The sequence below is a fragment of the Danaus plexippus genome, chromosome 15 (assembly GCF_018135715.1).
Source record: "Danaus plexippus chromosome 15, MEX_DaPlex, whole genome shotgun sequence".
Taxonomy (NCBI): Eukaryota; Metazoa; Arthropoda; class Insecta; order Lepidoptera; family Nymphalidae; genus Danaus; species Danaus plexippus.
This window is the reverse complement of record NC_083547.1, coordinates 610,740-627,606: the sequence shown is the minus strand read 5'-3', so window position 1 is coordinate 627,606 and position 16,867 is coordinate 610,740. Positions and strand designations below refer to the sequence as shown.

The 16,867-nt window shown below is 35.8% G+C and overlaps 1 protein-coding gene across 2 annotated transcripts; it reads right to left on the bottom strand.

Annotated features, from left to right (window-relative positions):
* Nucleotides 1-107: 107 nt before the first annotated feature.
* Nucleotides 108-15,971, bottom strand: LOC116766457 (low-density lipoprotein receptor-related protein 4). Of its 2 annotated transcripts, none has more exons than XM_032656298.2 (35): nt 15,815-15,971; nt 13,693-13,845; nt 13,178-13,366; nt 12,808-12,917; nt 12,445-12,649; nt 12,078-12,207; nt 10,506-10,612; nt 10,167-10,326; nt 9,831-9,981; nt 9,398-9,708; nt 9,130-9,316; nt 8,896-9,049; nt 8,578-8,787; nt 7,985-8,166; nt 7,682-7,845; nt 7,424-7,555; nt 7,173-7,278; nt 6,947-7,097; nt 6,707-6,868; nt 6,425-6,640; nt 6,150-6,339; nt 5,978-6,068; nt 5,737-5,899; nt 5,529-5,662; nt 5,360-5,447; nt 5,184-5,289; nt 4,802-5,105; nt 4,392-4,720; nt 4,185-4,308; nt 4,016-4,110; nt 3,683-3,926; nt 3,316-3,574; nt 3,048-3,242; nt 2,803-2,969; nt 108-2,727 (listed from the first exon to the last, which is right to left on the bottom strand). In XM_032656298.2, exons 2-35 carry the CDS (start codon nt 13,787-13,789, stop codon nt 2,593-2,595), a joined length of 5,748 nt encoding a protein of 1,915 aa, XP_032512189.2. In that variant the 5' UTR covers nt 13,790-13,845; nt 15,815-15,971; the 3' UTR covers nt 108-2,592. The 2 variants fall into 2 exon arrangements, with proteins under 2 accessions (XP_032512189.2, XP_061378692.1); XM_061522708.1 differs by lacking the exon at nt 15,815-15,971 and adding an exon at nt 15,398-15,500.
* Between the last annotated feature and the right edge of the window lie 896 nt (nt 15,972-16,867).

Below are 16,867 nucleotides of genomic sequence, written 5' to 3'. Positions count from 1 at the left end.
CTAAGAATGGATGTAGCCGTCCCTGGTTCAAATCCTGCTTCATACTAGACGGAAGCCAACAATGGAGAAGCCGTGAGAGGAATCGGATATAAAATAAAACGCATCTATACTTGAATAATTTCTATTTTAAATTTCAGTACAGTAATAAACTTCGTAAACAGTTTTGACACCTCGTTGAGGAGGCCAAAGGTGTGAAAGCTGTTTGAATTATTTTAACTTTAATATTACGCTAAACGAACTAAATAATAATAACGAATTTGGCACTGTATATAAAATTAAATATTGAAAAATATATTTACGCTACCAAATAACGTGTGCGTTTCTAGCACCTGTTACTAAACGGACTTATGAAATAAATAAATTTAAATTATATTATACATATATAATATATATATTTAAACTCACTTATAACCCACTCGTTAGCCACAAAACATCTGTATCACAGCACTGACTCTCCCCCTTAATCTATATAAAATAATCGAAAAGGGAAAGTAATCTCAATTTTATGTCTGTCTTGAGAAATGATTGCCAAACATCATATAAAACCACACCCTCGACTCGGCCAGATCTAAGGGCTCCGTGTACGAGAAATAATATCTACACATAAACTTACCAGCGTCCTGGGTTCAAAATATTCTATAGTATAAATAGTAGACGTTTTATAGGAGAAGGAATCCCTTAGATATGGCTTCCGGCGATCGCGACGAATGAATAGATTCGTTTAGAAAAGCAATAAAGGACGGGTCGCGTAACGCGTTGCAAGACGAATCACACATCGCGGGATCCAGTGAAGCGTACTATAAACATCTCAGAACGAAACAACATACATTATATGCAAGTTACGATTTAGTATTCTTTTAAAGAACAATACGGTACTTACAAGTAGCTGAAGGAATCTGTGTGTATATTACGACTATAGAACCGAAGTTCTGAATATTATACTATAATATATAAACACGTATAAACTATTGTTATCCTTATGGTGTCGACTGAGGTCGACAAAACAATACATATATATATATATATACCTATAATAAAAATGTTGTGCTTATAAAAACGCAGAGTAGAAGCATGTCAGTGACTGTTAACTGACGTCGCAACTCTACCTTAGATTAAAACACCCTGTGACGTGCACGCTAGTGGCGGGAATATGACTGTGTCCAAAAAAAGAGACGTAACACAATGACGGTCGAAAGAAATAATATCGAGCCATCGGATAACAAGGTGGCGGTCGTGACAAAATCGGACAGGACCCGCCACCCATCGATACTATTCCTACACGCTGTATAACACAATAATTATACTTTAAATATAGATCTTAAGTCTTAACCGATGATGTTGATATGAGTTATATTTCCATCATAAAAATTCCGTTACTCGAACAAAATAGATATTCACGTTATTACATGATAAAATTAATTTAACAAATCGGTCAGACGAGACGTCGCGATTAGAACTAATTTATTTATATTGATATATTATTGTCACCATATTACCGTGGTGAATTAATACTAACAATAAGACAGTACTGTGTCGGAAACAAACGAGGGACATGGTTCATCGCGGTGGTAAATGATTAAGGTATATAAATCATAATAAGTTGTCGCCCGTACCCTTACACCTACGTAATATTACTGTTACAAAGTGTTCATAACATTGTGCCAACAACAGTCGGCTTCGCTGTTTTCCCCTGAGCCTCGGGAAAGCCAGTAAAGACGACAGATACAAAAATAATACAAACATTTCCTTACATCCTACGTTATTTATATGTGATAATTTATTATCATTAAATGAACTAGAATACTATACTAGAAATTCTTAGATATTACCTCATCTCTGTAACAAAGGAAGCGAGACCTAGCTGGTGACACATGTAGGTACAGTATTTCGTCTAAGGATTAGTTAATACGACATCCTTATAATAATTACCGTTTTCTACTTTACTGGGACATTCATAATATTTTTTTACGATATCTATTTACACGTTATTTTTTATATAAATGTTATCGGCTTTGCATTTCCACTGTTATATTGATCTGAATCAACTTAAGACGCTTTAAGTTTTACTCGTTTAGGCCAAGGATGTTTCGCGTACTTTGTACATGCATATTTATTTTAAACTATATGTATATATCTCTTATAAAATTGACTTACAACTTTGCATGACAAAAGTTATTTTAAACTCATGATATATAATAAAAGATAAAAACAAATTATCACAATCGTACATTCAGTGATATTTATAAACTTATTGTATTAAATAGAAACGGAAATAAGTGTAAAATTCAAAAATGATATTAAACTAGCCTCTAAAGACTGGAAATCTTGCGATCATTATTAAAATACAAATAAAGTACATGTTGGTAACCTTCTGTATGATATATACCTACCGTCTTACAATACTGTATGTCCGGTCATTTTTAACAACAGTAGATGTTTATCTACCCTACAAATGCTTCTACCGCTAGCTACCAGCTCTAATCAATAACTATGAGACGAAAGTGACTTTATTTGATTATACTAAATCAAACAAAGCCGCGTATCGTCTAAATTGCGTCGTATAGTAGCGTGTCGTGGATACTTCATAGTCCTTCAAGCGAATGGGTGTAGAGTGACAGGTTCGAAGTCATCGTTTGCTGGTCGTGGAGGGACTCGGTGTGGGGGTGGAGGAGGCGCTGGTGGTAGTAGGCTCGTGCCCTCCGGCATGTACACGTTAGTTACACGCCCCTTAAACGACATAATCATCAAATCGTGCCCTCATGGAGCCGTTGCATGAATATTGGTAAACAAATAAAAACTAACCTGACTTTTATCGTATTTGAATATACCCTGGAACCTATTCTGCCTTCTCTCCGCGGGTTCTCCTACCATCGTAGCACAGCTGTAGTTGGGATTATGGAAGGAAATGTGTCCGCTTGACTCGCGGTAGTTTTCCTTTATCTCACCGTCTCGATTGCGTCGCATTTTAACTATTAAGAAAAGAAACAGTTCCCATACATACATATTTAAATCTGATTCATACCCACCTTAAAGAGCTTCGTACTTACAGCATACAAAAGCAGTTGTTAATATCGCAAGAATTATAAAAACTGCAACTGCCACTCCAATTACAATACTTCCGATATTAGTGGATGGCGCTGTTGTGGGATGCATTGCAATTTTGTTACCGATCTCGATGTCCATGTAGTCGTAGAATGAAGGGTAGTGTGCTGGCATTCGTAAATCAACGCGGAGTTTTGGAGCTTAAAAGAAAAGAGTGAAACGTTACAGACTACTACAAAATAATTTCAGTAAGATGATATTAACATGACCTACTCGTTGAGCAAACTTTGTCATCAAAAGCATCTGGACAAGCGCAAACGTAATCATGTCCTCTAAACAAACACAAATGTGAGCATCCTCCGTTATCTTCCTTGCATGGGTTCCAACCGTGTTGTTTCTCAGAAGACACAGCTTTAATTTCCATGACCATCTCTAAATCTGTTCGTATTGCCGTCACGTTTTTACCAGTTCTCTTATCTGCTCTCATCACTGATTTTTTATACCAATCGGTCCAATAAATGTAGTTATTAAACTAAAAAAAAGTTCATGTTTTATTTGTATACTCGTTTTCAGTCATATTTTGTTAAGGCTATGTTCTAAATTCTGAAACTTAATTAATGAAAAAAATTTCATAATTTACCTGAGTCATTCCAAATGGATTCTTAGCTTCAGGTATAAGTTGAACCCTATGCTGGCCGTTCAAATCAGACGTGTCAATTCTGTCTTTTAGAGCATCTGTCCAGTAAAGTCGCCTGTCTTTATAATCAATTGTTATGCCGTTGGGAAAGCCTAAGTCATGATTCACTATAATTCTTCTTTGACTACCATCCAAAGAAGCTCTTTCAATGTTAGGACTCTCACCCCAGTCACTCCAGTATAGGAAGCTAGAATAAAATGATCACCAGATCTTCTTATCTGTTCAAGATCTTGAACAAATTGTGTGCATTAATATATGATATAAAAGTTAACTTACCCCTTAGCAGGGAATAAAGCCAAAGCTCTAGGTTCCGTAAGGCCAGTAATAAGAGTTTTTCTTGATGAACCATCAAGTCTTGCTACTTCCACGACCTACAAGATTTTTATTATAAATAATTTTTATCTTTACAAAGGTTTAAGTGGTATTTTATTTGGTGATTACCAACCTTGAAGTCATTATCGGTCCAGTAGATGTTATTCGCAATCCAGTCCACTCCCAATCCATTAGGTGTGTCAAGGCCAGTGTTCACGATGACTCTGGAATCGCTCATGTTTTCCATGTCTATTGATCTAAAATATTATGTATATTATTTAATATCAATTTACTACACTAAATAGTAAAATAAATCTACATCAAAAACATTTTTTCTAACCGTATCTCATTATGATAGACATCCGTGAAGAATATCAATTTCCGTTCCCAATGATAATCCACGGCAACTGAGTTTTGTATATCCTTGACTGGCAACGTAATATCCCACTGCTCAGGAGTATCTAGTGATATCAATGCAATACTTCCTCTGGCGGCGAATACAAGGAAATTATCGGGATGTTTCTTACATGTTTTAGGATTAAGTTCCGACTCATTCTTAAATAATAATCCTGTCGGACACGCACACGTGTAACCTTGGGGCGAGCGTAAACAGAGGTGAGAACAACCACCATTATTTTTTCCACAAGCGTTTTCTAAAATGTGATCGCCCTGAAATAAAATAAATCATTTAAAAAACTCTCTTACACATTTTAGAAGTTATTAAAGTTTAAAAACTTCCAAACATTTAACCTGTATAGCTCTTATGTCCATAAGTCCTTCAAGATTTTCCCTTATCTTCAATTGTTCTCTTCCATTGGACTTGTCTGCTCTATGCAATGCTTTTGTCTTCCAATCAGTCCAATAAATGTGTTGTCCGACGATCACGATGCCGTACGGATAAGGAACCTGAGTGAGAAGAGTGCGACGGTCGTGTCCATTAAAGTTTGAGCTTTCTATTGTCAAAACCTTGGCGTCATTCCAGTACAGGCGACTTTCAATTCTGTCGATGGCTAGTCCGTTCGGCCACTTGATGTTGTTATCGACAATAATTCGTCTAAAATATAAATAAATGAACTTTAAAACTCTTCAACTTTTAGACAGTGAAATAAAAATGCGTTTTAAAAATTATCACCTGTTTTTCCCGTCCATGTCAGCTCTCTCGATTTTCGCTGAAGTTCCCCAATCAGACCAAAACATAAAGCCGTAATCGTAATGCAATGCTATAGCTCGCGGAGAATCTGTAAAGTACATGTTTATAATCTCTCTATAATTATTAAGCTTTAGCTAATAACCATTTCATATATTTACCTAACCCAGTCCACACAAGAACTTTTCTATTTGTGCCGTTAAGTTCTGCAACTTCGATGCTATTTCTTCCACCGTCAGTCCAATAAATCTGTTTAAAAAATTTTGTACAGTTAGCTAAAATTGTTTTTGTATTGAGTTCTAAAGCACATTGAATGTGTATATGTGTCACCTTTCGCCCGGCTGAATCAATAGCTATTCCATCAGCAGTATGAAGACCTCGTCCAATGATAGTTTCATTTTGATGACCTTCTTTGTTAGCCCGTTTTATTTTTCGTTCCCCGGTGTCAGTCCAATATATAAGTCCTAAAAAATATGAGCCGCATTATTATTTTTTTTGTACATAAGTAGAAAGTATTTATATTTCCTATTATTTTTACCAGTTCTCTGATCAACGTCAACTCCAAGAGCGTTCTTTAGAGCAGGTAACGGTAGAACAACATCGACAAGGTACGGTACATCTAAAGACACAATACGTATATCAACGCGATGAGCAAAGATTAAGAAGTTGATTGGTCCATTCGTACAAATTCTGCCATCATTCTGCAAGAAACAATATTATGAAAATAATGTAGCAAATCGGAAAACTATGTGTGTTGCTGACAATGTACTATTACTTACGCTTAATTTAATACCAATAGGACAAGCGCAACTCCGCCCCATTGGTTTTAATAAACATAAGTGTGAACAGCCTCCGTTATTATTACTGCAGCTGTTAATAAACAAAATTTATTGAATTTGAAGTCATGAATTGAATTTTGTTTTACAGCATTTAGTTTTTTTTTTTGCTTACGGATTTCTACTGCTCATCCGTTCCTTGTGAAATACTCTCACATCCATAAGCCCTTCGACACCAGCTCCCAATGTTCTCCTTTGTTTTCCAGTATACTTGTTTGCGGCTTGGATGGACTGGGTGTTCCAGTCGGTCCAAAATACCTCATCACCGTATAAATCAAGCCCAAAAGGATGTGTTAGATCTTGACCTTCATGAAATGTAGTAAAGCAATTTGCTATTAATATTGTTTCTTTAATATCTACAATTCTTACAAAACCTTAAGTGAGTAGTACCTATTAAAACAGTACGACCAGTGCCATCTAGATTAGCATATTCAATGGTACGATTACCACCATCGGTCCAATATATGCGTTTGTTTGGTAAATCAAGCGCAAGGCCATTCGGCCACGTCATGTCACCAAAGATGAGACGTTGTCTATTGCCACCATCCATATCTGCGCGCTCAATGCAGGGCGAAGAGCCCCAATCGGACCAATACATTATACCACCTAAGCCAAAATGTTAGTGAGTTTTCTTACCGTTTTTTTAATAAGTTTTATTCTTACCGGACTTACCGATAGGATCAAGCACTATGTCTCTAGGTTTGTCAATATTTTCCCAAGCCAACAGGGTCCGCATGCTACCATTTGCATTTGCTACTTCAATCCTGTTAGTGCCGGCGTCGGTCCAATACAATTTATTTGTTAGCCAATCATAAGCAAGTCCGGCTGGGGATACTGGTAGAAAATATATCATCATAAATATATTCCTACCACTTAAGCTATGGAAGTAATTATGATATTTTGTCTACTTACTTAAGTTTGAGCCAACAATAATAGTTTGATGAGAACCATTCAAGAAGGCTTTATTAATCGTGTCCTTTTCTACATCAGTCCAAAATATAGAATTGCTGTTGTGATCCCAGTCTAGAGCTACAGCGGACTTAATATTTTCAACTGGTATAACCTAAAGAAATAAAAATCTAAATATGTATGTATATTCAAATATAAAATTTTAAATAAAAAAAAAAAACAGTATTACCATATCCAAGGAGTCCATGTGCTTTCGTGGATTTAATTGCTTAAGTCGTATATCCTTCCGATGAGCATAGAGAAGTAACTTCTCTGGAGTTTCTTCACAGGTTCGTCTGAAAAAGAACACATTTAATACAATTCTACAAAAATTTTTTTAGTCACTTTTAATTTCTCAGTACCAATGACAGGCTCAAAGAAGATTCTTCAAAGTTAAGCATATTAGGTAGTTGCCTTAAGAAAAAATTAAGTTTATTTTACCCGTCCGAATTAAGGTTGAACCCTACAGGGCAGCGACACGTTCGTTCAGACGACGCTGGGAGGCACATGTGAGAACAGCCGCCATTGTTGACGCAACGATTCTTATACGAGCGCTGACGGAGTGGGTGGAAGCTACAAGTAGAGCACCATATTTTATTTTCATACAAACACAAATTTTGTATATGTATATTTTTATGACTTATTACTACTTGCAAATTATTTGTTCAAAGTATGGAATGTTTTGATTATTCTTCCTACCTCTGTATATCCATGGGGACATATAAACTCGCATGGACAGTCTGCATGCCCATGCCAGTTTTCTTATTGACAGTTGAAATACTCTTCGTGTGCCAGTCGGTCCAGTATATGGCGTCCTCAAACAATGTTAACGCAAATGGATGAGGTAAGCCCTTGTTTATAATCTGTATAATAAAGTCAGAGATTTCTATAGTTAAAAAGTAGGATTAAATTAATATCTATAAAATTGTGCGACATTCCTTACGAGTACTTTTAATTACATTTTTGGTTGGTATTTTAATAACTGTATAGATATGTGCTTACGCGCTTCCTGTCCAAACCGTTGAAGGATGCTTTTTCAATAACATGATGCTTAGCATCGGCCCAATAAATGGTGGATTCAGTATAATCAATAGTCAAGCCGTTGGGCCAAAATATGTTATGGACTATAATGCTCTTGCGATTATCACCGTCCATATTTGCACGTTCTATTTTTGGATTAGGTCCTAAAAGAAAACTTATATTATGAGATTTTAAAATAAGTAATAATTGAATAAGTATTTAAATGAAACTAATATTTTTCGAATAAGCTACGCGTGATTTATTTTTGTAAAGAACTACATACTCCCGACGTTTAGGTTACTTTTCAGCAACCATGATCACGGGCAGACGAGATTATCGTATATAGGCGACGTAGTTTATCCGAAAAATATTGGTTTCATTTAAATGAATAAAACTCGCGAAAAACCTAGAACTCATAATTGAATAAGTAATCAGTCATTATGTAAATATATACAAGAACTTAATAAAACACAGTGTATATAGTGTATATATTTTATTATTTGTAATTGAGTTCTTTTCTTCTTCCTTAAGTTGGCAACAGAGCAACTTTACGTGTATATTAAAACAATCCTTACCCCAATCAGTCCAAAAGACGAGAGCATCTCCGGGATGAACAGCTATAGCTCGTGGCTTGTCGACGTCACTAGCGGCTAGAACTGCTCGCTGGGAGCCGTCCAGCGTGGCCACCTCCACTCGTCTTGTGCCAGAGTCTGTCCAGAAGAGAAGATCATGGATCCAGTCCACGGCTAAACCACCTGGTGTTTCTATACCCCACCTAACCACATCTGGAAAAAGCATAAAAATTAAAACTTTTCCATACTAAAAAACCACCAACCAAAATTTGGTAACGTTTGTTAACGATTATCTTAACGATTGTTAAGATGTCAACTTACCCGTCATATTATTACTATCCAACGGCGCAACTCTTATCACTCTCATGTTATTTTCAGTCCAAAATACGAGGTTTTTCTTGTAATGATAGTCTAGAGCCATAGCTTTGTGTAAGCCTTTTAAAATTGACATGTAGTTTTCTCCAGTTAGCCAGACCTAATAAATATATGAAACCTCTAGCCTTACTGTTTTATAAAGAAATCAATAAGATGTCTTGTATTTTTAAATAATCAAACCTGTCGTATTCCAACACCATTAGAAAACAATAAAGTGGGTGACTCCCCGGTAGCCTTACAAGACCGGGCATCAGGTCTCAGCACATAACCAGTCATGCATCCACACATGTAACTGCCGAGGGTATTTGAACAGGTTTGTGAGCAAACTGGGTCTTGTTCGTACATGCACTCGTCTATATCCTGGCAGCTGCAAATAAATTTTAAGAAATTTTAATATAAACACAAAGATGTTGGGTCCAACAATGTCATATCAATATGTTGACCGCACCTATAACCGTTATTATCCAACAAATAACCAATAGGACATGCGCAAGCTGGGAAACCATCGAAGGTTGTAATGCATTGTCGTTCACATTTGTCATCTGGCCGGCACTTTCTTTTTGTGGGACATTTCTCTTCGTCGTCTCCTTGAGGACAGTCCTTCATACCATCACACACGTGTTTCCTATTTACGCAGTTTCTGAATGCGTCGCTTTTAATTGATTTACACATGTATTGATCCTTCTCACAAAATACTTCACAGTTTAATTCATCTTCTCCATTGCTGCAATCCCTAAGTCCATCGCAGAGCCAAGTTTTCTAAAAAACATCCACGATAATCAGCAGAGCTTTTAGAATCACATTAGACTCTCGTTACAATTGACAATTCAAAATTTTAAATACTTAGACTTTATAATATCTCTTGATATTCAATATCATACCGATATACATCGCCTATCAATGCAAGTGTACTCGTCGACGGTGCAGTTCCTGACTCCGTGCGGTTCACAGCTCACTTCATCATCACCGTCCTCACAGTCGCGCTCCGCATCGCATTTCCAACGCTCCGGGATGCACTTACCATCCTTGCATCTGATGCGTTGCAAGAAAAATTAATTTAATAATTCTTGAGAAAATAAATGCTATCTAAGTATTTTCCAATTTGGCACTAATCAAATATATTTCTGAATGGGTTTCCATAACTTGTTTACCAGTGGATATTAGTATTAAATTTTATTAATGAATTCCAAAACGATATCCCATATTGATGTACTGACTTGTATTCAGACGAACTGCAACTTCCGGGCAGAACGGGACAGGAGTCCTCGTCGGTCCAATCGCCGCAGTCGTTGTCGCCGTCACATTGGAAATCTTTTCTCACACACTTCTTGTTGTTACACTGGATCTCATTCTCGCCGCATTGTAACAGTTCCACGGCTAACGAATGCAAATTGTTTACATCAAAACACATACATACATACATAGTACATCATAATTAACTGATAATATACTAAACCTGTAAACGACGAGCTAAGTTTAATCAAGTTGAGGTTAAACACCCTTCAAAAATCGTATTTTGTTAGCACTATTCTTATTAATATTTCATTATCTCTTACGACATTCGGATTCGTCCGAGTTATCAGGACAGTCAGCTTCCTTATCGCAGCGCCAGTGAAGCGCCAGACACTCTCCCGTCAGACAGGTGAACTGGTTGTCTCGGCATCTTCGCAATAATAATCAGATAGTGTAATGGTATTTTTTACATCGTTTAATTAAATGTTGTGAAAAGATCACATTTAACATTATCATACTAGAGGATAATTCAAGAAAAATATAAATTTTATTTAATATTCAGATTATAAAGAGACCGTAACATACGGCGAGGTAGAAAATATATCGTTTCTTATCTCAAAGACTTCAGGTATCGAAACATAATAAATTATTTAAAACAATTTTAATATTGGACAAGCTTGAATTGTAGTACTTTTGCTGCTGGAAAATAAAATATTTTTGCCGAAATACAAATTTCAATATACATTAAATATATGGGAATAATTTGTTTTTGCAATCAGTCTGTCTGTCTATTCCAGCTTATATTTGAAACCGCTGGACTTACTAGATAGCTGTTGTCATATAGAGCAACGTAAATAACTTTAAAAAAACTTTTAGAAATACGTATTTTTATTAATATGAAGAATTGTTCCTCTCGGAAAAAGTCACGGGTACAGCTAGTATTTCATACACTTTTTAAGGAAATTCCGTTTAAAATATTACCGTTTATAACAGTAATGAAGACTTTGTTTCTTAGTTTTTTGAAACAGAATAGGTAAATTGTATTTAAAATATATCATTATTTCAAAGATCGATTCTCCACATGCGCCTTGAACCTGCACTATCTCAATGACTAGCGACCTCTTGTTATACCTACTCGTAAACAACGCATCATCTCTCACTGATACATCGCACAGTACATAATTTTGATTCCTTTATCATTTTTAGAACTTAATTAAGAAAAAAATGTTAGCTCAAAGAGCTTTATCAATCGCATTTTAAGAATCCTCGTTTCTTTAAAAAAATAATCTTTAAACTATTAATTATCATTGAAGTTGCGGTTGTAACAAAATCTTCACTCAATTGTGATTCTGTCAAATGATTATTGTTTCATGTTTGTATTAACCCGTTTCTATATTTAGTTTAGTTGAAGTCGGTCTGAAAATCTCATTCTACATATGCAAAAGAAAAACAAAATAAGCATTTTTTAAACAATTTATTACAAGATAATTTATATAAGTTAAAGGATAGTGACTGATTTCAATAAGCACTCATTATCATCAGATTATAGCATTATTTTTGAAATTATTTTTGTTTACACTCTGTTGTTATACGATCTATCATAACACATAATAAAATTGAGAGGTCGCCCTAGACGAAGGGGATTTGAGTTCGACAAGGAAGCGAGATGAGAGCTGGGGAGCGAGCTATTATATGCAATCTATGAGATCCAACGAGTTTATTTGCTTTGTTTGTTCAATTAATGATAATGATGTCATGTGTTGAGAGAATGTAAACCACACCTTGTTGAAAGAAGTACTTCATTAACTTCGTACTTGGTAATCACCCACAATGTTTAGTGATTTTGTCAGAGTGTAAAATGTTATTGAGGATTTTTACATAATAACGGTACTCACTTTCCTTTGGGGCAATGGATCTCGTCGGAGTTGTCACGACAGTCATCAGCACCATCGCAGACCCAGTCTTTATCTATGCACAGTCCGTTGCCACATTGGAACTGATCTGAAGTACAATTCGTCACACCTCCTGTATAAACAGTAAGTGTTTATGACTCACCTTTAATTCTCATCAGTGTTTCAGTCATTAAGTTTGGCTTAAAAAAAACTATACAGTTAGACCACATATGAAACACTATACAGTTAGACCACATATGATACACAATTTAGTGTCTCGAATTAAAAACAACGTTTGGCTCCTTTATTAGTGTATTTTTTTTTATAATATTATTTAATATGTTGATTTCTATAGGCTGCTCTACTTTACCGCAATGTGTCTCATCGGAGAAATCGTCGCAATCGTTGTCACCGTCACAGATCCATTCGATCGCGATGCACACCCTGGTGTTGAGGCAGATGGTTCGGTTGTCGTGCTCGTCGCACGACGGAGTGCAGCCGGCCTCGTCCTCAGCGTCCACACATTCGACTTTGCCATCGCAACGCTTCTCCATTGGTATGCACTTGCATGATGTCTGATATGTCACAGTCATTTAATCAGTGGAGTTTTAACATTCTCAGGAGAAGTAAAAATAACTACATTTTCTGATTCCACTTGCACGTGTTAAGGTACAAAAAAAACGCTTAATTCAAAAAAAATTGCAGTTCACATATTACTAAAGATGATACTAACCTGACAAGAAAAAAATTCTTTGGAGCATGATATGTGACATCCGCCGTCATCGTCATCTTCAAGGTCATCGGCGATCACGTAGGATCCTTTGGAACTAATGCGGCCATTTGCTATAAATATATAGAATATTATTACGTGAAACATCCAACAACCCGTCAACTATCACACCAAATTAAATTGAGCACCAACAACTTCCGTAAACTAAATTGAGATTTCCTTCAATCCAACACCAATTCCAAGCTTAACACTTGTGTTACATATTCATACAGATCGGAGTTCCTACACTAGAATTCCGAGTTTTTAATCTCGATGCAATATAAACGTTCACTATTCATAACTGTGTAAGCACTCATATACGAAGAGCACTTACGATGCCAGCCGTCTACTCGAGTGTGAGGGTTGTGGGGTCGGAAGCCGGGGACTTGCATGGGGCCCGGGAGCCCGATGGCAGGCGGCTGGTAAGGAGGCACGCGACCGATGGCTGAACGAGGGTCCGGTACTTCAACAGTTCCATTGGGAGTTCGTTGGGGTGGCACTGCATCCTCACCCTTAACGTGTCCTAAGGAATTGGTTATTAACATATTCCATTATATTTATTGTGCTCTTAAGTGAAGTCTCTGGAAACTTGACTGGTAGGTAGGTGGTTAACTTTAAATTATAGTTGCCATTTGTAACATTTCTTTAAGTGGTAAATCCTAGCTGTAATCACCTAGTGTATTATCTGACTGACTGGGACTGCATCCCTCACACACACACACACACACACACACATACACATATATATATATATATATATATATATATATAAATAATTATTAAAAGACAACACTGGTTGAGTGAGACCGTATTTTTTAAGGTCTTTCTCATTTGACTGTTGTAACTTACCATGTATCGTTATAATAAAGACCGTTATCAGGACGGCCTGGAACATGGTGATGTGTTTCATGATGGCTGCTCTAAGTGACTTGAGCTGAATCTTCATCCAACATCATCCTCACTGGCTGCAGCATGATGCGTCCACACTACACGCTATACCACCTGTAAAGACAGTCTTCACTTGGTGCGATTTACAGAAAAGTTAAAACTCCACCTCGGTATTCACTTAGCATTTTGGAATATGACGCAAGTTATTATTCAGCAAAAGTTACTATGCATTTCAAATTACACGTTCGTAAATCTATGTGAAGGTTCGTGAAATTGTTGAAGTAAATTATTCGTTAAGTTAGATGCTATATTTGCGTTCCTTTGTTGCTAGCTCGGAATTCTTTTTCAAGCCCGCCTAGAAGGTTTATTTTAAAACCTTAAAAATTTCTTCTAATTATAAGGCGTTTATATGAATAAAAAACAGCAGAACTATTTTATGAAGAACCAATCAATAAATTGAAAACCCAATCCCGTTGATGGCAAATCGAACTTACGTTAAAAAAAATTGCTTAACGTTGCTAAGGGTACGTTGTGTATATAATAGTCATTATATTAACATACACAGTCATATATTTATATTAAGATAGTACTGGCTGGTATATTAATTTAATTTAACATTATTCTAATTGTTATGTAAAAAATATTTCTTCATTAAACGCTACAGCTGTCATCTATCTTAGGAATGGTAAGGACTTGTCTTAAATTTTCTCCCTGTTTTCAATCAATGCCAATCTAATTTAATTGCAAAAAATACATTATATATTATTGATTTAAAAAAGTATCTATAATACTAAATTATGTAACGTTTAATGAAGGAATGACGATCATGGCTTTTATTTTAATATATTTATTTATTGCTTAAAACAAAATTCGTCTTTTTGGTAATATCAATCAGTTGTATAAAATGATAAAAGATTTCCTTAATATATGGGAGTAATGCTGGCCATGTTGAAAACCTGAGATGTAACTGTGAGCATGCGCGTCTGTAACTTGTTGAGCGCCCATTCAGATATCGCTGGCAGGCTCCGTTCCCACCACGTATCAAATACATACGTTACCTAATCTCACCCGTTTCCCACAGCTAAAAATACCTCCATATACATCTTATTTATATACAGATCTATTTTTACAGACAGTTTAAAAAAAGTATCTATTAATTTTAACGTTTTATAATACATGAACATAATCAATGGTTATTTCTCTAAAGGGACTGTTGTACGTAACTTGGCATGATTTTTCAACGGGGTTTTTCGGTCATTAAATTTTATGAGTATCTATAACAGACTATCTGGAAACACTTTATATTTTTACGGATAATTGTAATTCAGACGTTGATGACGTGTTTGATCGGAACTCAGTCAATGGGGGAGGATTTCAAGCCACAGCCATATCCTATACAACTTATTTATTATGATGCTTCCCTACCATTAAAGAACTCTTAACTTCAACTTCTATATGTTCTGACTTTCCGCTTTTTTTGTTTAAATTTTCTTATAGTTAAAAAAATTCATACACTGATCTATTTTAATATTTATTGATTTTTTTTTATTACACCGTTTTCAGCCGTATCCCAGGGGAGTGTTAATTTAACTGAATGTGTATATGAAATTAACAAAGACTTGCTGTTATATATAATCATCTTAAATAACCTTATCACAATATTTACCGTGTAGCTAGCAAAGCGTTCGATCAATATAGAAGCCTGCGCGCCGCCCACGCCCGTTACCCTCCGCTACCCTGGACTACCCCCGCGCTACCCTCCGCTACCCTCCAATTAAATGACCCTGAAATCTTTTTACAACGTCAAACCCATAATTATTGTTTAAAATAAATAATTTCCTACATCATAATTAGAGCGATCAACTCAAAACTATATACTTTTATTAATATACGTACATATATAGGAAAATATTTTTATAATATTCTTGTAAATAATTACGGCTTACATTAAATAGTTATTCTTTAGGAACGTGGTCTCTATTATTCATATACATTATATTTTTCATTGTTCTTATACAATATAGAAGTAAAGAAGTAAATAGACTTAGTATAGAAGTAGAAAATGAAATTCCAGTACTAGTACCTGAAGGTCAGCCGACACAGGGCATGCCAGGACACAGAACTAGCACAGCACAACAGCACAGCACAATATTAAAACTGTTATTTTTAGTTATGACAATATGCGCTTCACATGTATATTGGGACGCGATTCTGAAACGAATTATTCTGCGGCCGGGGAGGTACTAATCTATCTGGATTCTGGAACCTGGCTGCTCCCTCCCCCGCGTGCCTCTCCACCCCCGGAGCCCCCCTCAGCCCCTGGACCGCCCCGCGCAATCTGCGCCTTGTCAATGAATGAAGGCGATAGTACCTAACTCCTATTTAAAGTCCCTTCCAACATCCCCTACATTTGTTTTGTATAGATGAAAATAGATATAGCAAAAATAGAGCATTAAGATTTGTTCGACCTAAAGCTGACTATGTTTGAATACAGAGATATAAGCATTACCGAAATTAATATCCGTAGCTTGATTCATAAGCTACTGAGTGCAGATACTACAAATAATAATCTGCGCACTATTTTGTTATTATAATAAATAAAACGAGGCTTATTAGTGTATCAAATAGGAGAAGCAATATAAAATGTAATAAGTTACTGTTCTATCGGAATTTTAGACTTATATTTCAATCGGCAACTGATTTTTGACTACGTAGACGACTTAACGCTGTCGTAGCACTCGTTAGTACACCTTCTCTTCCCTAGATGTCGCTGTACAGCTATCTTGCAGACATCTGTACGGGTTATGTGGAATTGCTGATTAACATCGTCCGCTATAACATTTGTGTGATTTTAAAAGTCAGTATCACACCCAGCTAGTTGTTCCTCATTTTAAAAGATGCCTCTAACTTTATGAAAAAGAAATTAGTGTTCCCCGACTCAAGAACGACATAACTGAATTTTATTTAACGTCCTTAATTAACTAATTATTGAAATGTTTGTAACTAAGTGATATTTTTACATAACTATTGAAATGATTCTCAAATAAAAAGACGAAAAGAATGTTGTATTCATTTATTTTTACATCAACCTTAGTTTAGTTCACGAACATGAAATTTCTAACAAAATTATTACATA